Genomic DNA, 23,118 nt, shown 5'->3' on the forward strand with positions numbered 1-23,118 from the left:
CTTGGGGTTGACGAACAAGCAGCTAGCGGAAACGTTTCGCGTGGGCGGGATCCAAAACAACCGGAAGTGGACGATGTGGCGTCGCATCGTGACGCAGAACTAGTGAAGGCGGAGCTTAGCCCCGATCACTCGGCGAACGAGTTGAAGAGTAAAAGCATGGCTAGGGAGGAGGAGGGTAACTTGTAATCACTTGTAGCTCCATTATTACGTAACGCTTCACTTAAATTGTGGTGCGAATGTTCTACTTAAGCTGTACCCTACGCGTCTACAAAATTTGTCCGAACCGTTTCAGGGGCCTTTTAAATTTTATTTGGTGCGAGGCATGCACAGTGGGTGGCCTGCACTCTTCTCTTAAAAACTTAAAAGAAAAAAAAAATATCTTGCACTCATTGCTGCGTTGATTTTATTTACAATTGAACCTTCTCAGAATGAAGTTGCATCCTACATGAACATACCTTTGTTATACACAACATTCATCATAATCATATTTGTTACATACCAATTTCAGCGACGAATATTTTAGATTTGCTTTGTCATACCCACTGATTTGTGCTTGTTCACTGAACTGAAGCTTGACTGTATTTATACACACTACAGCCCTATTAGGACTATAGCATGAGTGGCAAAATGCAGAGAAAAGAGTAAAATCTGCAAAAGGTAAACACAAGCAAATACTATATCATGAGAAGAATAAATACTAGAAGCAAATAAAAAAATAACACAGGTAAAGCAGCTTACATATTGGAAATGTTCTCGCATATACTAAAGACTCATTTAATGGCGAGCAATTATAAGTACTGGGCAGCGAATTTTATCAATTGCAGTGTACAAGCAACAAAAGGCATTAGTATGTTCAAAGTGTGAGAATTATGAGTACAACTTTTATTTTGCCTTTGTCGAAGTTCCATAGCTTTAAGTGGTGACCTAAACATGGCGGGTATGATGTCACCTGGTCACTCCCGCCATCTGCTGTATGACAAAACATATCCTTTGAGATCGGCATCCATTACTCATGTAAGAGAGGGGGAAGGAGGGTGATGCAAACATCACGAGCGCAGACAAAGGCAAATTTACATTTCTCTTTTTGACAAACCAGGCAAGTAACAGTGCTAAGAGTTACATACAATGATCCAAACCATAAAATGCAATCTTACATTTACTGGACCATAAATGCAATCTTTATTTGAGCAAAAGCAAAGCAGCAGTAAGTGCAAGACCTTCCTTATAATTTTTAAGGGAATAATGCAGGTGATCACAGTACGAGAGTCTCCATTAAACTGTCCACAAATAGAACGATGGTGCTTTAAGAGCAACAGGTGTGCAGATGCTGAACATGCTTGGTGATCATGACTGACGATTATATTGCAGGCTGGCTCACTGGTGACAAGACAATCAAGAGACTTGCTTGGCTGTTTTATATAAAGCACACTTATTTAGATAAAGACATTGCAAGGCCATCACCAATCTTTACCAGTTAAAACCTATGCAGGCTCTCTCATTAGGAAGGCCATAAACACTGTAGCATCTGAGCGAGCTGTAGAAGATATTTAAGCACACAGATGTCAAGCAAAATTCAAATGGGAGTAACATAGATTTTTTCACTACACAAATGCAACAAACATCCGCTGACTGTTTTCTCTGTCCATTTCATAATCCAACATTCGGATAAGCGAGATAATTCTTCTGGTCCCACGAAAATCAAATTAATAAGGTTTTACTGTACTGGGCAAACAGCTCACAGGCACTAACTGTACAAGTATTTGTGCAGTCATCTTCATCCTTCCGAGCCTATGGCTGTACAGTTGAACCTCATTATAACGAAGGAACATTCAACATGATAGTACATTTGCTATATTCTATATTCATTACATGCTGATAACAGTGAGAAATTTTTATTTACTTTGTTATATCCAATAATGAGTTATGTCTGTGTGCATATTGATGTTCAACTGCAGTAGATATATGTGATACTAGGTAAAGTTGTACCCATAACAATTTATTATTTTCATCTGAGATGTCATAAACTTGGCTCCCACTATTATATTAGCGCAAACACAAAGCTTAAAAAAATAAAATAAAAAGCGCAGCTCTCCAGGAGGTATTTACACGCAGTGAACCACATGTCTGGGCTACAAAATAGCACACAATCCTGTTTCAATGCACAATCAGGAAGCAGATGCACCACAGCCGATGGCCAGGTCAAACACCGGAATAAAGTGAGAAAAAATAAACATAAAGTAGAAACACGGGATACAAGAGCAGTGGCCTCTTGTTCTGCAGTTCCTGTACACAGAGCAGCGAGCCAGCACTGTACGTTGCCCACAGAACGCCAAGCAGCTGAGGAGAGAGAGAGAGAAAGGTGAGAACTAGACTCAATCAATTCTCCTGTCTGCACACAAAATAGAAGCAGAAGCTAAAGACCATACAGACTGACAGAGGCTTCTGCTTGTACAATGCAATTTCCAGTTTCGTAATGGCTCGGTAGTCGTGTTGGTTTTATATGGTGAACAAGTTGCAGCATGAAAAAAAAGAGCGACAAGTAGAGAATGCAACGCTCGCGATTGCTCAACTTTAAAGCAGACTACTTTTTCATGCACACGATAGATGCGCAGCAAATCAGACATAAAAATAACTATCACACATATGTATTCACTACATAATTGCAACTGCGATATTGTGTTAAACAGGAACATGAAAGAGTTCCACCTCCTTTAGCTTGAAAAAAGGTGAAATTTCTTCTTCAAACAGGAACATGAAGAAAACAGGAACATCTACGAGAACCCCTTGAAATAGAAACAAAGAAATTTCAGCCCTAAGAGTTAAAAATTTTCCATGTTCCTATTTATTATGATAGTTGTTCTTATGTCTAATGTACCGTATATACTGGGTGTTGCTGCGAAGAACTTAAGTAATTCTTAAAATCATCTGGGGCAGATAGCACAATGATAATCCTTGAGTTGGATTGCCCAAACTGGCAGATAATATTTGAAGGAGAAACAGAAATACATAATTGAATTACTGACAATTCACTAATTAAATTGTTAACTAATTCCTTTACAGTACATATTGCAAGTTACAAGTTGTAGCTTGGGAGTCCTCAAAGTAGATCCAATTGGAACGAATTCACAGCATGACACCAGTTTCAATATATTAATTCTTCAACTTTGTGATGAAATACATTGGCAGTCCAGTTACTTTCGTGCTTTAATGCATAAAAAGGCATTTTGTTAAAAAAGTAAGTGGAATGACAGTGCATTTTTACAGCTAGTCTGATGGTGCATATTTCAAAAATGATGTCATCCACAGGAATCTTTTCCAAGCGAATACGCCTTGCAGTCTCATGAACCACAATTTGCAAATTGCAATATGTGACATAAGGCAATTAGTTAAATATATAATTAGTTTGTTAATTAGTAGATTATGCATTTAAATTTCTGTTCAATAATGTCCCCCTCTTCAAGTAGACTGGCTCAAGGACTAGAATTGTGCCATCCGACACAGGTGATGTTTAAAAATTACTTAAATTCTGCACAGAAACAACTGGTATACCATGTACTGTACTTGCAAAAGTAAAGTCTACTTGAGTGCTACACCCCCCACCCCCCCCACTACTGTCTTCTCCCTCAAATTTTTATGCTGTAAAATGTTCACCATAACGCGTGGGTTGTGTGCAGCACACAAATCCTAAAACCTCATCCTGAAATAACAGTAAGTGTCACGGTGTAGAGCTATTAGATACAAACATGTGCACAACCCAAGAAGAATACACTCAAAGTGCACTCTGTTACAACATGCAATTGTAACACAAGAAAGAAGACAAAACAAAAGTGCCCATTCACAATATAGTTTCATCAAACAAATTCGGTGTTTGCTATGACAAAATAATCATCTGAACCTGCCACAATGTCACCAATAAAGTTATGTAGGCCATTTGACAAAGGTACCTCGTAATTGGCTAAATATTTACTGTAACTGGTTCTAACTTTTGACATATTAGTCTGCTCAAGTGTGAACATATTGCACACATATCAGTATTCACTATGGTAACTTAGCACAAATTTGCTGACAGACACAAGCAAAAAATGGACAAGGATTTGTTTGGTTTGTGTCTGTCTGCTACTTTTTGCTAACTTACCATACTCAGAATACAACACCAACTACAACAGTCAGTCCTCTTGCTATAGAATTGGCAACAACACTAAAGACATTTCAAATACAGCAGGCACGTCTTGCACCAAGTGATAACTGGATAACAGTAATAATTTGGCAAAAAATAATCACAAGAAAGAAAATTGTGATTGTTAAAGGGGCCCTGAACCATTTTTATCGAAGTCGAGGGATGCATTTGAAGTAAAATAAACTATATGAGAAATACTTTGCCACAAAAAGTACTTTAACACGTTCAGCAGAAGTGGAGTTATTGGCAATCAAAGGTTGAGTATAATCCTTGTTGCAGTGCTGCCATTCTTTCTTCAATGCCTCGCACTGTGAAGGCTACGAAGGAGCAGGACGTATCCACTACGCTCCACCTACTGAACAACACTGTGGTACACAGTTCAAATTTGATTTTGGATGTTCACATAGATGCCACTACTTCCAATTTTGGCACCTCCGACGTGCCAAACACAGTTGTGAGCTCAGTGAGCCACAGTGCACTCAGCCAACGGATTCACCGTGGCATCCCGTGGCTGCTGCCGTATCCACACTACATGGCAGACTGCAGCTACATGTGATTGTAGTGCGTATGCACAGCGTTTGCTTTGTGCACGACAGGGCTCGAATGCGCGCTCGCACTCATGCGCTCCAGTCCAACGATGCTACGTTGTGCAGACCAGCTTTGCCCTGCACCAGCTTGACCAACGGATACAACTTGCTTATTTTGAAGCACTGTCAATAGCTCAATACGAAGCGAAGTCTGCCAAGGCACCTAACCAGGAGTGGCCAGGAGTGAGCACATGCTGGCAAGCGTTCATGTGCTCTGACCTTAAGTTTCATGCGGTTTGAGGCTAGTTAAGTGTTCAAGGCCAGTCGCAATTACCGAGACCCGACAGCTACGACACCAATGAGCAGGGTGGCCAAAGTTCAATTCCTACGCAGTCAACCGTGGTCGAGTGTGAGCACACAATTGTAGGCTTCTTCTGGAAGTAGGCAACTATTATGAAAATTCAAAAGCAGATTTTCGCTCACTTCAGCCTGTTTATTAAACTGCATCAGCAAATATACACAGTAACAGTAGGAAAAAGTGCACTGATCCAAACACCCTTGATTAATTTCAGCTATTGGCCAATAGCAGCTGCGCATGGGAATCTGCTATATAATGAAATAAAGCAGCCCGAAAAGAGTGAGGAGCAGGCTTTTGTTGAAAAGACAAGTGTTTGAGATGAAGGTGACTTTGTGCTCCTCTTGGGAGCTTCACATGCCACGAACGACAGGAAAATTTGGCTGAGGTGTTCACAGCAGCGTATGCTACCTGCGGACTGTTTTTTCACCAAGCCCGAGGGGTGGTTCAGGGCTACTTTAACTAAAATGCTGCACCGTGGTAGAAAAAAAAAGTAAAGGAAAGATTCAACGTTACCTCTGCATGTTCTAGTAAAAGCAACACTAATTTGTCAATCAAAGATACACTTGCTTGAACTCCTACTGTATTCTCCTTAAAGTGAACATGTGTGTTCTCGGTTGTCAAATTTGTGCTACCTTTGCTGGAAGATGTGCAGACAGAGTCAAGTGTTTGCATCTCCCTTGTGTCCATTTCTTTTGATCCTGCCTTTAAAGTAATCACTGATACTATCCAACTGTGGATTGTGAAAAAAAGCCTCAGGAGTCATAAATGTGTGGCCCATGAAGTTCTTGTGTATGTGGAACTCTACAGCTTTCATAAGAACTTTCATCCTTGGCTAAATTAACTTGTTCAATACAGATCTGCCAACAATAAATGTGAGAAATGCTGCAGTCAAAGCCAAAAAAATACTAAAATTTGGTGAAAAGAAACTAAAAATGTTTCATTACTCTAGACGTTGACTTTCTATGAAAAAACGTTTGCAGACTATGTTCTATAGAAACTCTGTGAACAGGCACTCCGCTCTACATATTCACAGCCAGAATGAACTGCACTACAGACACATGAAAATATCCATGAAATATTCTTGCAAGGGCGGCCAAAATTTCAGCTGCTCTCATAAAGTTGTTTTGCGAAGTGGAAGTGCTGCGGGTATTCTTCTGAATAATCAAGCAGATCTGAAAAATCAGGCTCTGAAAAATCTGTCAGCTATAGTACCTGCATTTATTTAATATCAGTTCTGCCATAAACTGAACGCAAATAAAGAACTAAAATTACTGATGCTGTTAAGACCAACCCTAAACAAGTTCTGAATATTGGGCAGATTAATTAAGATGTTCTCAGTTGTCTTAATGCTGATTTTGTGTCCCTGCAGATATTAATAGCTTCATAATGTGCAACATTTGCACAATGCGCTGTGTATCTTCTGTAATTGCTGAAAGTCAGCATGGGAAAAATGCCTGGCCACTACTGCTTGCTAGACCGTGTGCAACGATGTTGTACCATGACTTTTGCTAAGCCTTGGATGCCTTCCACATACCATGTAGTTACTTGATTCTAACGTGCCCTCAATTGTAACGCACACCTGTTTTTTGCGAAAAAAATAAGAAAGAAAGCTCTCGATTGTAACTCGTTTGTTGCGAGCTAAAAAAAGAAAAGTCCTTTAGAGTACCGCAAACCTCATTCTTTCATGCAAAAACACAACTTTCTCTCATTTGGAAAAAACAAATATTTACTCCCAATGCACTAAAGTTGCGATAAATAAAAGAAGTTGCAGTTCTCCACGGAAGGCAAAGCATCGATTACGATAGAAAATTAGTAGACGGCTATACGAAAAGCGAGGATAGTAGTTTTATCAGCTGTATAAGCTTTTAGACATTCATTACTAGCTAAATTAACAAGCATGGTGTCATGCGTGCACGCATGCACATGAACTCGTCTTACTCAATGACCGCAGAACCCTTTATCAAAGTGCTGGAGCAAGAAAGTGCGGTAGCAGGAGCGAAGGAATTCACCTTTGTGCAGCCTCTTGCTTCAATGCGAACTAAGCAACGAGAACACAGCATGGTGCGCCTAGATTCATAGACTCTTGTCTCTGTCACAGATCGCTTTCAAGATAAGGGCCGCGCGGCCACGCCGTACGTAGCAGCCGCCGGTGTAGAATGCCTTTCCCATTTGCGCCAGTCCCGCGCGAAAGTTTTGGAAACTGCGAATGCCTGTGATGCGGCCAGACTTCCGCCCATCTCCGCAAACGTGATCACTTTCCTCTTAATTGCGGCATCGTGATGAACTCGGCATGTCTTTGCAGTCGGCACTTCCATGCTGAAGAGCAAATGCAAAAAACGGGGAAGACTGGGAAGACGGATGGTGCACTAACCTAAGCCAAAGGAAGCATTGCCTAAGCACCCGTACTGCAGCACATGGAGAAAGCTACGGCAGCTAAGCGTGAAGCGCATACGAGACGGCCATTTTGAAATGCCAATGGAGATATGGTAACGCACATTTAGGGTCGTACTCGATTCTAACAGGCACACAATTTTAGGGACCGTTTTATCGGAAAAGAAGTGCGCGTTAGATTAGAGTAAATGCGGTACTTCTCTGTAGCTTTTCATATAAAGCCCATTCTTCAACGTTTTTAAAGGAACATCACCCTTTTACACCTATAGGATGTACAAGTTCCCACAGCACTGGCACATGAAGACCCAGAAACAACTTGAGCTGTGTCATAAATTACCCACCTACAATAGCAGAAATAGTCCCCTTACTACTACTAGAGGAGGCCCGACTAGCATACCTACCAACCTATGTACTTGAAGATTTATAAAAAGGTTTATTCGATTCAGCCATGTTTCTCTGCACCTATTAACAGAGCACTGCACCTAGGCCTTCGATTCCCTGAGGTGCATCCTACACCTCGGTGCTCGATTAATGGGATGCAAGGAAAGGTGCTACCGCGATGCAGTGCACCTTTGAACCTTGCAGTGAGTGGGTGCAGCCTGGCACACCATAACCGCACCTTTTTGTGTGTGGTACCATGCAGCTTTTTTGAATCGAACAAACATAAAGTCTTGCAAACATAATCCCGCCGGCAAGATAGAGAGAGAAGGGAGCGAGGGGGCACATATAATATTTTTTTTTCCTTAGTTTGCCAGAGCACACAGCTTTTGTGGGATAGATATACACTTTATTCATGATGACTTACCTCTAGATGCACCACACAAGCAGCAACAAGTTTGTTGCTGCTTGTGTAGGAGCAGACAGACAAGCAGGGCATTGTTTTGAGGCTAACAGCAAATTAAATTGAATTCTGGATCTTTTTTTTTAGCCAGAACTATATGATAAGGCACACCGTAGTAGGGGACTCCAGATTAATTTTGACCACCGGGGGATCTTTATCGTGCCCCCAATGCACAGAACACAGGTGTTTTTGCATTTCGCTCCCCTCAAAATGCGGCCGAGGGCGGCCAGGATTTGATCCTGCAACACCACTGCAGCTAAGCCACAGCAGCAGGCGAGACTAACAGTGACCTTTGCACGACTTTGCTGCAAATGTCACAGTTAATTTGGCTGCAGTAGGAGTGCGCCTGAATAAGCTTGCTCGAAGCAACTATCCCTCTGGTGTTCTATATTTATCAGAAGATTTCAAAAAATATCTTTGGAGACCAATGGCTGAAATTTTTTTGCTAACAAAATTTTTGTAAAATTTGATGCAATGTTTCTAAAATCATAGAATGAGCCCAAATTTGTGCACTTTATGGAATCCTGTGTCCCGTGCATTCGTGGCACGCTAAAGATCCCCTGGTGGTCAAAATTAATCCGGAATCCTCCACTACAGTGTGGCTCATTATGAAATTGTGGTTTTGGGCTGTAAAACCCCAGAATTCATTCATGCACTTTACGAAAAATTTGGGCGGGTTGGCAGGTACAGTAGCCGACCGATTTTCCAGACCCGGAGGAGATTGAAAAATAGTCCAAACAAATGAACAGCCCGAAAAATCCGTGAGTCACAAAACCGAACTTTATTCCAGCTAAATTGAACTGAAAAAGTCGCAGATGGTCCCTTGTTTTAAATTCCTGCTTTTTGTAACGACGTCTGTTTGCATCTGTGCAAGCGTCATGTTCTTGTCATACACACTAGACAATATTAGAGCGGCGTTGTGTTGCGTTGATGGTTGCTGGCGGCCAGAGGTGTCATCGTCAGAGTCGCTTTGCGGCAGTGCGGTCCCCTGGCGCACAATCTCGTCATTCGTAAGCTTTGCGCACAACTCGATGATGTTGTCGATCGCGGCAAACTCATGAAAAGTAACAGCAGTGGGAAGGTCCATCCCACTGCTGTGCAAGTCGGCAATCAGCTGCTCGCCGGTGTCGATGTGTTCAGCAGTGCCGTTTGCCTCTTCGGTCACGGGCTCTTCAGAGTTGCAAAATCCAGCATGCCCAAAACAATTTGCAATCATCAAATGCTGAACAGCCTTCCAGACATCCGCTAGAATGCCGAGTACCGAGAACAGGTTAACGAAGTATGTCTTCCTGTTGTCAAACTACATGAGTGTATGGCCAAGTAAACGGGCCCGGTAGTACACTGTGAGGTTTTTAATGACCCCTTGGTCCATCTGCTGGAGCACACTGGTATTTGGTGGTAAGAATTCAAGACGAATAGATTAAAGGTTGTTTATGGCGCCATGCGCCCTGCAGTTGTCTACAACTATTACCACTTGCCTCTTCCGGCGCTCAAACATCCGGTCCAGACGGCGGACGTAATCTTCGAACAAGCTTTGTGTAATCCAGGCTTTTTTATTGGTGCTGTACCACACAGGCAGGTTCTTCGCACCCTTAAAGCAACGCAGATTTTTCGCCTTCCCTGTCACTAGAAGGGGCAGCTTCTCGATGCCAACCGCGTTTGCCCCGACCATAACAGTTACTCTCTCCTTACTATGCTTCCCACCAGCGCAGGCCTCGTCAGTAAAGGAAGGTGAATGGTCTGGCAGCATTTTGAAGAATAGGCCTGTCTGGTCACAATTAAAAATGTCTGCAGGAGCATACTCTAGTAGCACACCCTTCAGCTTACTAACTAACTAGCTTACTCGTCTGGTAATTCATGACAGTAGATTGATCCAAGGCACCACTCTCCCCGCAAACTTTCTTGAAAAAGACTTCATGCCTTTTCTTAAACCCATGGATCCACCCATCGGTGAGCTTGAAGTCCTGAATGCCCATTTTTAAAGCGAGCATCTCGGCTTTCTGCTTGAGCATGTTCGCCGAAACTGGGAGGTTCTGTGCTAGGGTTCCTTCCAACCACAGCTGCAGGGCCTCTTCAAGCTTCGGATGTTGTCCTTTCCGGTCATGTTTTTTTTAGTTTTGCAGTGCGACTGGTCGACTGCAGACAATACTTTTCTTTGTTTTTCACGTAATCAGACAAGGTCTGCTTGGAGAAATTAAACCCCTGCGTGACGTCGACTTGGGTCCGTCCTTGCTCGATAAGCCTGATGACGGTGGCTTTCTTGTCCAGCGTCATAGTCGAATATTTTCCATGTTTCTTTGACACATTCGGTGGAGGCGGATGAAGAGCAGGGGCCATGGCGTCGAAGACACGTCGGCATTGTGCTGAATGAACGGCCGCAACACACCAAAATAGCGATAATATGTTGTGTGGATGCTAGTGATAGCAGGCGATGATTTCAACTGCACTCTACTGAATAAAAGCTGGTGGATCACTGCTGGACAAAAACTTGCCCAACACCACCTATGACACCGAGGCAAAACTGATGATGATGGTGGTTATCGTAAGCATCACCTGGCATTCATAGGTGGTGTCCAAAACTGGCCGTGCCTGACTGGTTTCCGGCTCTCAAAATCGCTTCCACAGCAGCCTACAGGCAAAAGCATGGCCTTAAGATCGACGTTTCTTGCAACAGGCACTACGGTTGCTGCGTGGATTTGGACGCCTCCTATACATGATAATAATGCTAATAATAATAATAATAATAATAATAATAATAAACACTTTTATTATTTTATAAAACCTAATACATTCATCAGGCCCGCCAAAGCCACATTGGGCTTGACTGGCAGAGCATGACAGGCAGCATACAAACTGTTACAATATCAAGGGGGGAAAGAGAGAGAGAGGGAAAAAAAGAAATAAAGAAATACAGGGAAGCGAATCTAATCAAATTACTATACCAATCCAAGCCACTTCACATCCGATCCGAAGGTAGTCAGGCAGCTCAAGATTCAAAATGGCGTCCTCCCCGACTCGTAGTGCTGGTTCGTCGCGGCAAACTTTGTCCAGAAAATCGAACTTCTGGCTTTATGTTGTCCAAAACATCGGTCACAAAAATGAATTAGCTCTATGGGAACCCTAATGGTGCATTTATGAAGTTCAAATAATTGTTTGGCTACTGTATGGATAAGCCAGAAAAAATGCAAAAACTTCACCGACAATCATGATACTCCCTCATGCAAAATTTGAGCACAGCTCTATACGCATTTTCATTTCGCGATATATTGGCTGGCATGGACAAAGTTGTCTTGTGTGGCACGTTGCAAATGGAGCAAAGTACGGCACGACTGATTCGCTAATCTGGAGATTGCAAGAGGCAGCACGTGGATGATGTGCGTGGGCGCAATTCGCAGCAGCCACCGCAGACAGAGCTCGCAGACGACATGCGCTACTCTGGTGCTATCTTGTCGCCATCATTGCTGCACTACACTTTTCTTCTGATGCTTTCACCATGCCGTCCTCCTTCACTTTTCATCTCGTGTCTTTTATTCCCAGCTGCGCTGCATGTTCGCTTTTTCATGATTCACTGTGCTCGTTTGCTCAGTTACGCCAACGCTTGCCGCAGGAACAAGCATCTAAGAGCTGCGCTCTAAAACGAGAAAAGGGTTGAAGTTCCCACATCAGCTCGTTGTGGCATCATGGGTGCAGACAGCATCTGCTCAGGCCTGGCTAATTTTTAATTATTAAAGATGGAGTACATCTAAAAAGAGCCAAAGACTGAACTTTGGTAAGTTTCAAGAATATTTACTGAGTTACACCAGCTCATATGTGAAAAGATACTCTGAAATCCGCAATTCCACACTGATGTGCTAGTGACAAGCTTTTGGCCAAAAATAAGAAAATAACCTTGACCTTCATTTCTGCCTTTCAATAATCGAACCATTACCAGAAAATAATTAATATAGACCATTGAGAAAATGCTATGCATGTCTAAACTGATTTAGGGTTCCTTTAACCCTTTCCGTACCGCGTCCATTGTGCGTATTTAGCCCGCAAACGATAGCCTGAAACGCCGCTTTCGAGACCTTCCGAGCCGCTCATGGACACACTGCACTATCAGACGTGAAGGTGGAGAACTACATTTTCATTTACTAAGCAGTTTGCTTTTGCCCCGCACAATCGTGATTTTTGAACATGCTTTGAAGTTTCGCGGTCAAATAGAAAGCAAAAATGGCCTCCCGCTATGGAATGCTGGAAATGCTGTTTCTGAGAACAACCGCATCGCTCATGGACAAACTTGGCCATTTGACGTGAAGGAGAACTATATTTTTCTTTTATAAGCAGTTCGATTTTGCCCCAAGTTGTGGTAATTTTTTAATCCGCTCCGAAGTTTCGTGATCGTCAAAGTAGGAAGCAAGAAAGGCTGCCTCCAGAAGCAGCGCGTGCGCTTCAAAAGATCGCAGATCTTGTGATTTCGCTGTGTCTGCGGCTCATTTTATCGATGGACAGAGCAGCAGCTAGTCCGAGGATGCTGCCTTTTCGTCGGACTTAGACTGAGAGTGACGATGACGCAAAGCAGCCCGGAACATTGGTGGCTGCAGCCCGGCACGCCCAACTCTAGTGCTTGCAGTTAAATTTTTGTTGCGGAATACCTCTTCAATAAAAAAGTTTAATTTTTTTCACAGACAGTGCCTATTAGACGGTAATACATTTCGTATATCTCATAATTTTTGTTAAATGTTTTCTTTAGTAGATACAGGCATGTCTTAACAAAATTTGTTAAATTTTATCCCACAACCTTGATTCTGGCAATTTATATCTTTTTTATGACATCTATCTCGTTAACAAAACTTTTATGCTTGAAAAGTGCATTCATTCTGGTTTTTGTTTACGTATTACATCAAATATTCAGTACAGTAGTTTGTTCAGAAAAAATATTTGGCATAACCTACAAAAAACACCTATTTTTCCCATGGTAGGAAAAGAGTTAAAAGCAATTCGTAACAATACCCACAATTCCTCTCATCCCAATGTCAAAAATATGCTAGTTGAGTAGGAGCCACGACTCCCACTCAAGAACGACAAGCAGCGTGCAATGAAGATGTACACTTAAACAAGACTCGCAGACGGTGCCAGCTAATCACCTTGAACGTCAATTCCACATAGTAGAAAGGTCTGACCAGAGGCAAAGTGGTCGCAGTGACTACAAGGGGCAGGACAGAGTAGCCAATCACTCCGAGGCACTGAGAGTAGCTCACCTGGAAAGAGAAGAAATGTGCGAAAAGCTTGAGCTTGTTGTAATCACAAAATTGGCTACAGTTGAAAGCAGGAAGGGCAGGAAGATTTAGCAACTGCCACATCCTTATTTGCTAGAAGATTGAATGGGTGTGCAAAACATGTGTAAGCTTTCCCATTGTCCTGAAATATTTAGTAAAGCAATGAAAGGGGCTAGTTGGTGAACGTTCATGGCTACATAGCGCTCAGTTTTACACAGACGATATTAAGTGAAGGACGGGACGTGGACGGATGTAGCGCAAACTACCAACTGTTTAATACTGTTAAAGAACGCGCTTATATACAAGGAGATATGGCGCTTCGTTCATGGTTATATAGCGCTCAGTTTTACACAGACAATATTAAGTGAAGGACGGGACGTGGACGGATGGCGCCATATCTCCTTGTATATAAGCGCGTTCTTTAACAGTATTAAACAGTTGGTAGTTTGCGCTACGTCCGTCCACGTCCCGTCCTTCACTTAATATCGTCTGTGTAAAACTGAGCGCTATATAACCATGAAAATCCTGAACTATCACTTAATGGCTAGTGGTTTATGATGTCATAGACGGTGCATACTAATAGAGGGAGTTTTGAAAGCCAGCGAGTGATCTTTTGTGTGAGACCATGGTCCCCACTGCATGCAACAGAATAGTATTTGGTTAGCATGTTCATGGCGGCATTGCCAGTAGGTTGTGAATGTTTATGTTTAAAAAATAGCGCAGTGTACCTCTGAACAGGCAAAGTACAAAGGTGCTACACAATTCCAATTGCAGAGCCCAGCTAAGTACCAAGAGTCACAGCAGCTAGCAAAATATTTATAGTTGAACACTGAGAGAGTCTCTTGATTAGGCTTTAATAAAGTTTTAACACTACCTGTCAACCTGTGAACATTAAAGTTCTTTAAAATCCTGTGGGCATGAAAAGGGGCAAGGGCGGATAGCACAAAATATTTAAAACTTTGGTCTAGCACGCACTTGCGGAATACATACATTTTCTTCAGGATTACATGTAACATTAGACACAGCGTGCAAGCGGCAGCAAGCTTGGAAAGCAAAGACTGAAGACGAACCGGGAGCTTTAGATTAGTGACTTTTCCAGCGACTTTGCTGTTGCCAATTTTGCCTGTTTCAGGAACCTGCTTGAATGAGCTTGCTTGAACAAAGTACTCCTCTTGTATATGATGCCTTGTGCTGCGGCAACAGGGCAGCACAGATACTATTACAATTTTTTTATGTATGAAGTTGTTGTAATATTGTGTAGCCCTATTCTTTAACATCTTTACAAGTTTTGTTGCGAACAGAATATTCTTTTGTAAAGCTTGACGTAACATTTGTAAAATTGTGAGTCCAAATTTTTAGACTTTAGAAAAGCTGACATTTTTCATTTTATGTGAAGTTCAAAATCATACACTTCCCAGATGCAACATGACATCAGGTGACACATCTCACCTCTCCACCCAGAACTCGGGCCAGAAGAAAAATGACTAGTGATCCAAAGATCCACATGGTGACAATCCATGAGACCACCTGCAAATGATAATAGCAGTGAGTAGGGGCACCTAATGGTGCTTCTATTCTAAGCTGCAACAGGATATTAAAGCAAAGCTTTCGTTGGTTTTTCTTGCGTGGATGGCTGTGTGGCCAAGTAAATTGGGCCAATCCTGAAGACAATAATGAAAGAGGACGCCCTTGGCGGGTCAATCACGGTACCAGTTCAAGATGCTTGTCCTCAGAGGCGTTTAATGTGCTTCATAATGTGGGGCAATCCTGGACACAATACAATGTCAAAACACCCACAGCCTCACAGCATTAACTAATATATTTAACCAATAAATGTCGCCATCAGTATATCGCAGGAAGTTTGCTGGGAAGCTATCAAGTGACTTTGAAAATTATCATCAGATGGTTTCTGCCCAATTCTTTCCTAGATCATATGACACAACGCAACAATTATGAAAGCTCAGGATCACAATGCAATCATTACAGAAACCAAGGCACCCATGCATCTGGGTGGAGTCCTACTAATGGTGCTATGCTGTATGCAAAAGGCAATTTAGCAGTCTTCACAAACTACCATTAGCATAGACACTATTAAATATCACACAATGAAGCCTGTTTTACTATGCATAAGCAGGAGCATTCAAGGTATTATGAGATTGCTGATGTGTGGCACCGAGCTATGTACAAGTACTGTCCTGTACAAACAAATGTCAGGGAACCAACAGTTCACAAAAAGCATGCAAAGAGGACCACAAAAGACAAATTCTCAGCAACATGTGACCTCACCAAATGAGGGTATGAATGAAAAGCCCCCCCGATTACAAAATTACGATAAGAAAAGCTCACACCACTGTCTGTCAGAGTATTACTGGAGCAATCTTGCAAGCTATCCTTATGAACTGTCACAACTCTTCGTAGAGTTGTAACGTATATATATATATATATATATATATATATATATATATATATATATATATATATATATATATATATATATATATATATATATATATATATATACGTACACACACACACACTCCTATAATTACATTCAAACACTACCTCCGATATTAAATATATTCTTTGTGTGCACTATTAGTCTGCCGTGTATTTATTATTTTGCACAAAAGTGCATCTGTACTAATGTACCATTCTTTTTTTTTTATTTATTTTCATGTGGATTCTATGTCATGTGTATTCCTTGCTATTTTTTAACATTGCTTCTTTCTTCAAATTGTCACCTGCCTGACAAAGCACATAAAGGTATGGGTTTTCTTTGTATCTTTGTGCTACTTTCAGGTGGATCACTATTTTTCCCTTTCATCTATCAGCATTTCTTAAAAACTTTCATATAATTTTGAATGTAGCTATGCAATGAATGAGAGGTAAGGCCTACATTTCTTGTTTCTATTACCTGCTTTTATGTATCATAATTTTAGGCCCCTAATTAGCCTCTAGCTATGGGTCTCATAAAAAGGCCATCTTAGGTATGAAACCCGTTTAGTATTACAAATATTGCCAATTCCAGCCCAAACAGGTTTTCTGCCGACAATAACTTTCTTTTATCATCTGTACATACTAACTATGGCAAACATTTCATGACCTTTTCAGTGACTGAGTTCTACAAAAGGATCCCATTAGGTATTAAGCAATCATTATTATTATCACTGTTTAGACAAGAGCATTTTTCCTGTGTGCTAATACCTTATAGATTTTATAGCCAAAGTTGTATCTTTGCTCTATGCTGTGCTCACTATTACACTTGCACGCTTGGCTACTTGATCACTTGTACACTTTTCCTCTCACTGGTATATTTTATGTATTCCTCTCATTGTAACTTTACCTGATATAGTATACTGCACAGTTGCACCCTAATCTTGTACCAAGATTTTGTATTCAGTAACAAGAAGCTTATGCTATGGGACCTCCCATACACTCACATGTCCATCCATTTGTTTATATAGTGTGAATAAACGACTGACTGACTGAGATTGCTCACTGAGAACTGGCCATAGATGGAGACAAGGGAGAAGAGAATGACGACCAGAAGGGGTCCCCAGAAGTCAGGGCTGTCCCTGACCAGCTGCCGCTTGTAGCCCATAAAAGGAAAAGGCAGTAACACGCAGCACACTTTGTAGTAGATGTCCTTCAGGTCAATGTCCAGCTCCTCCCTGCAAGGAAGGCATCACCTTACAATGGTACAAACTTCAACTGATGTCTACTTCTCCTCTGCAGGTGGATATTAGAGCTAGTTGGTTATTCATGATCATCTAATAGCAGCGTGTAAAACAAGAGACAACATAGAACCAGAAACACACAAAGCACTCACTTCTGGTTCTTTTATTTATCAGAGGGTGCACTGCATAAAGAACAAAGTTCACACTATGAATAAAAATTAGCTTTTTCTTGAAAAGAAGAACATTAAGAAAGGGTGCTCACAAATTTCTCAGTAAGTCTGCCTGTCAATCAATTAATCTGACAGAGAATAGAAATTATAGAAGCAGATTTGATTTTTAGACTCCGTGAGCAATGCCAGAGAAGCAACATTTTCATTTCGTAACTATGCATTAGATTTAACAGATATGGCAAATTAAGTGATAGTCTCTGTCAGCCACATACAGTGCAAATTTTTGCTGAATACCAGTCACTGCTAGGCTGTGTGTTATGGTTGTTTGCACTGTAGGTTAGCCAAAGCTTAAAAAAAAAAAAAAACTAATTGCCTGCTTTGATACCCGATTTATGCTGCCTAATCAACGCATGTTTATAAAGCTGTGGCAGTGGAATTACGTCAAGTGTTTCAAAAGCCTGCATAGTGTGGTTGGGAAGGAGAAACTCAGGATGTGCTGCACAGTGCACTCCAATGTACATTTCAATTTGACGCGGACACATTGGCTGCTTAGAAAATCTTTTGCAGCTGTGAGGGGGGGTATACAATTGCATTGCAAATTTGAAAGCAACTAAAGTAGTAGACCAACCCGGTTCTGTATAATAAGTGCGGGACAATACAACAAGAGCTTGCAAGCTCAGATACTCACAGGAGAGGTGCTTTGTCATCATCATCTGCATCATCCACCTCAAGCAACCAGCCAAGGCCTTTTTGATGCAGGAACGATGAGCCGGGCATGGAAGACGCAAACGAGGTGTCTCCTTTGCCATTGTGCGGGGAGGACCAAGGGTCCATCGTGCCGGTCAGGTGGCTGTAGTCTGTTATCAAGTGATAAGAAACCTCTACATCATAATAATATATGGACACAGAGAGAGCTACTAAATGGCTCCTCAGCACTTTTATATGAAAAGCAGAGAATACAAGTTATGGTTATAACTAACAGCATAGTGAAGATGAAGGCGAGCAAGATGTCAATGCCAAGTGATGCATCGCCTTTGCTGCGATGTTGTTAATCATGAATGATTATTAACTTGCCTGTTTTTTCACCTCCTTGAAATATGACCTTTGCATACAGCTGGGAGCCTACAATTTTACCTGAATAGTTGCCTGTCCTTTCTCCAGTTTTTCAGAACCCTAAAATTAATTTCTTTACTTTTATGTAAGAAAACACATAATGGAAACCGTCCAGTTTCAGGAAAGTTCGCAACTACACAGTGTGCTCAGTAAAAGGACGAAATCTAATCCCTGACTGGGTGATCTAGTGGTAGAGAACAATACTGCAACGCCAATATTATTGCCTATGAGGTGGATGGAAGTAGAGTGTACTCTAATGGAAGGAAGAGTCGCGGCCCATTATCTGCCAGTCATGCCACTTACATAAGCTTGGCACACTGATGGCCAGAGCATGGCGAGCGTCGTTTTACGAGCCTTGAAAACAGTATTGAAGACAAAAAGGATAGGAGATAGAATAAATAGCAACAGCATTTGCTAGCCAATGACTTTGTTAAAGGACAACTACAACAAGATTTCACTTTGGCTGAATTGGTTATCAATGAGTACTACACACTATCGAAGCAATCATGGTAAAGCTTCAGGGCTGGTACTTGTCTAAGTTTCTTATTAAAAGCCTTTTAGGAGAACCTCAGAAAGTCAAGTACGAGGTGCTACCCAAAAGTTCCAGGAATTCTAGAAGCATGGGCAAACTGAGCGTGGTACACATTCCTATGGCTAGATGTGGCTAGAAGTATGCCTTGCGGATCAGTGTGCTGAAAAACTCGCATCTAAGAAGAAATATTGTTGTGCGAAGTGCTGTGTTGCTATGCAATGTTTCACTGATCTGGCGCATCCCTTAGCAACCAATATGGCAGACTTCAAGGAGCAAAGGATTTGCATCAAGTTTGGCTTTAAACTTGGCAAAACTGCGGCATAAACTCATTGTATGCTAGAGGACGCTTCTGGGGTCGACGCCATGAGCGAAAGTAGGATATTTTTATGGCATAAATGCTTCAAAAAGGGTAGAATGTGTGTTGATGACAATGAACATTCTGGATGTTCGTCAACGAGCACAACCCCGGAAACGATAGCAGAAGTTCGTAAGGCTATCTTTGGAAATCGCAGGCTAACCATATATGATGTCTGCAACATTGCAGGACAATCGTACGGCACAGTTCAGCGATTTTGTCAGATGTTTTGAACATGAGAAGTATTACTGCAAAATTTGTGCCAAGACTGCTCAGTGACAAGCAGAAGCTGCACAGTGTTTCTGTCTGTACGGAACTGACGCAACAAGTCAGAGACAATCCCATATTCCTCTCCAGTGTAACAACCGGGGACGAGACATGGATTTATGGCTACGATCCTGAAACCAAACAGCAGTCGTTGCAATGAAAGCCACCCAATTCCCTGTGGCTGAAAAAGGCACGTCAAGTTCACGGCAATGGGAAGTCCGTGCTCAATGTTTTTTTTACCTACATGGAGTTGTCCACAGGGAATGTGTACCTCTTGGACAAACCATGAATAGCGAGCTTTACTGTGACGTTTTTAGGCACTTAGGAAAAAGTGTTCGTCGCAAATTTACATAGAAGTGGAAGAACTGGCTTCTTCATCACTACAACGCGCCTGCTCACACATCACTTGTTGTTTGACAGTTCCTGACTTCCAAACAAATCACAGTACTTCCGCACCCACCCTATTCACCTGACCTCACGCCTTGTGACTTTTTTGTGCTCCCAAAGTTGAAGTTGAGGCTGAAAGAATGGCGGTTTCACACTGTTGAAGAGATCCAGTCGGAATCGCAGGCGGTCCTCATCACACTGTTGCCTGGAGAGTTCCACGGATGCATAGAATTGTGGCAGAAATGCTGGGAACGGTGTATACATGCTCAAAGGGACTACTGTGAAGGAGACAGTGCTGATTAGGCGTTATGGTTAACACATTTTTTTTGCAACTGAATTCTCGGAACTTTTGGGCAGCACCTCATATACACCTGATGGTCAACGGATATGATGCAAATCCTAGCACATTGTCTTCAAGGTTTTCAGCACACCAAAGGTACCACATAATCTCGGAGGTCACGTCAAGGAGCTACGCTCGTTCTTAACATTCTTGGTTCTGCATCCTTTCTGGCAAGTGGTAATGGCAACTTTTGGTAAGCTATATTTCTTGCAATTTTATTGGCACATTCACTGGTATTTCAAATGTAAAATTTTGTACTGAAGTTGCAACTAGGCTTTCAACACTGTTCAAAAGTTTTGTTGCAGTTGGCTTTTAAGACAAAGCTCTCCTCAAAATTTTTTGTTGGAAAAGGCTTGTAAGAAGATTCCCTTTAATACCTGACGAATTTCACACTTTTCATAAAAAGCATTGCAGAGCCCTTATAAGTTGGCCAAATGAACACTTTGCCATAGTCAGATTTTTACATGACAGCAATTTTGACATGGTTTTAGATGATCCAAGAAGACACTACCACACTCTGCAATTTTCAAATGTCATAGTCTGCAAAACAATTTCCATGAGAGCTCTCAGCAAGAACCACCTTGAAGCACAATGACCCAGTAAACCATTGGCTTACTAGAAATTGACAATATAATTATAAAGGTAGCCTCAAACATGCTGATAATAATAAAGGTAGTTAGTGGGGACATAAAGGCATTAGGCAGCAGTATTTATATTTTAAGTGCAGCTAAAAATACTTCGATCTATAAATACTAATTTCAAGCTGTATTTATTAAAAACTAACACAAAAAATGATATGCTGGCCTCACAGCAACTAGCATTTACATCTGCCAACCATGGCTTGCAATTTGACTCCACTTAATCAATCCGTCGCTGTCATTGATAAAATGAGTGTGACTGATTGAAAGACATTAGTAAAAACATAATGTTGTACCAATTAGTTTGACATGGCTTGCAAACAGTTCCAGAGAACACGAAGGATAAACAGGAAGACACCAAAATCACAAGGCATGCTAACAATTTAAAGTTTATGTTGCAGGAGAATCTTGTACCAGCATGCTCTAAGTTATCATGGAAGTGTGTGCTTCCTATCGGGATCTGGGATTAACATGTCATAGTTTCTTGCTTTTCCTTCATACACTTGTGCTGATGTGTGTCTTTGGCCTATTGCGCATTACCTAGCATTTATTTTGCACAATCAAGAAATGAACCTTCACTTGCTAGTGCGCCTTATGATTGTTTTGTCTTTTCCTTGTTTGTCCTTGATGCCCATTAATGTCATTTGTAAGCCAAAATATCCATGATGATGAGGATGCTTACGCGGCATTTCAATTTCACATGTCCTTTCTGACTACTCTTTAAGTTACGGACAGCCCTATTATGTTTAACCTCATTAATTGTGGTTGTGTGACAGTGAAAACTAACGGAATTGACAAGTTTAAGGCATCATGACATCAGGGCTCGGATTCACAACGCACCTTTTATGTTGGGATTGTTTTTCATAGCCCAATGCACTAGCTTTGCGAATCACTGGCCGTTACGCCTCGCCTACAGTTGTCAAAAAGGTGGTGCTTTTGAACAACGAAGACCGCATTGAAAAATCGCGCTTTAGAAAAAAAAAGAAAAAAAGATGTGCGTAGTGGTGCTTGCCACCTGAAACAGTATGGGCACTGAGCCTTCCGAAAGTGACGTCACGGCCCAAAGCGCGCAGACTTTCTGTTGTCTAGTGGGTGTTCGTGTGGCCCAAGGTTTCGTCTGCTCTGCTGGTATTCGAATTGTTTGCATAGGACCTTGTCAGCCTCCGGAAGACAAAGAACGATTTCCAACGTATTAACGGATACTCTGCACGATCCACGGTTACACCGCACTACTGACAAGGGCTTCTGCACAAACTGCCGTACCCGGACTCGAGGTCGACATGAAGACGAACTCCTCCAGAGGCTTGGCCGGTGCCTGCGACGAAATGGTCGGTACAGCAGCTGTCGCCGTAGCTGCGGCGGCTGCTTGGACGATGGGCGAGTCAGCGTCATAGCCGTTTGGTTCGTCAGTGTCCATGGAGATTTTGACGTAGCTGCCAGAGCCCGTAGAACTCGAGTCCGAGCTCTGTCCGTTGTCGCTGTTGCTGCCGTGAACGGGAATATCCATCATGCTCATCGCCAACGTAAGAAGTATTTAAACTAAACAGTTTTGCCAAATCGTGCTGTCAGCCCCTGCAGTGGCGCTCCTAACACGGCGGGAGCTTACAGAAAGATCATCGCAATCGTGGCTCATTCATGTTGCGTCGACACGTACTGCCACGAGGCGACTTTGGTATTTTTCCGACGCAACCTGTGAGCAGCGGCTGTATTACGACGCCATCGTTAGCATTTGCTTATGAAGGTCCACGTCGTCACCATAGAATAAAGAACCAACTTGAGAGGTCCATCGCCACGGTGAACTTGCACGGTAGTAAATAAACGACGTCTTAATACACAGACACACCGCCTCACGCACAACAAAAACAAAACAGCAAATGATCGAGTTGCCAGGCGCTTGTATATAACACCCGTTCGCCGTCAATATTAGCCTAATTAAAGCAAACGCACTTTATCGTTTTCAAATACACTTTGACTACATTCACAATTTCACAACAAAATTCACAGGTTAAAAAGCTTACTTTATTGATTGTAGGAAATAAACGCCGCTGAAAGTATCTTTATGACGTTGGTGTCGTCACATCCAACGT

General features: G+C 41.9%; 1 protein-coding gene across 1 annotated transcript; it reads right to left on the reverse strand.

Annotated features, from left to right (window-relative positions):
- Positions 1–385: 385 nt before the first annotated feature.
- LOC142563851 (protein YIPF4-like) lies at positions 386–22,901 on the reverse strand. Its single transcript, XM_075674512.1, has 6 exons — positions 22,295–22,901; positions 18,088–18,256; positions 17,052–17,223; positions 15,002–15,079; positions 13,421–13,534; positions 386–2,337 (listed from the first exon to the last, which is right to left on the reverse strand). Exons 1-6 carry the CDS (start codon positions 22,545–22,547, stop codon positions 2,200–2,202), a joined length of 924 nt encoding a protein of 307 aa, XP_075530627.1. The 5' UTR covers positions 22,548–22,901; the 3' UTR covers positions 386–2,199.
- Between the last annotated feature and the right edge of the window lie 217 nt (positions 22,902–23,118).

Source organism: Dermacentor variabilis, chromosome 11 (assembly GCF_050947875.1).
Source record: "Dermacentor variabilis isolate Ectoservices chromosome 11, ASM5094787v1, whole genome shotgun sequence".
Classification (NCBI taxonomy): Eukaryota; Metazoa; Arthropoda; class Arachnida; order Ixodida; family Ixodidae; genus Dermacentor; species Dermacentor variabilis.

What these genes read in the sequence shown, in the direction of transcription:
- LOC142563851 (XM_075674512.1), bottom strand. Translation starts at nt 22,547, where the DNA reads ATGAGCATGATGGATATTCCCGTTCACGGCAGCAACAGCGACAACGGA. An exon ending in GATGACAAAGCACCTCTCCT is followed by an intron (nt 17,224 to 18,087) that starts GTGAGTATCTGA and finishes CCTTCCTTGCAG; the next exon opens with GGAGGAGCTGGACATTGACC. An exon ending in ATGTGGAATTGACGTTCAAG is followed by an intron (nt 2,338 to 13,420) that starts GTGATTAGCTGG and finishes CTCTCTCCTCAG; the next exon opens with CTGCTTGGCGTTCTGTGGGC.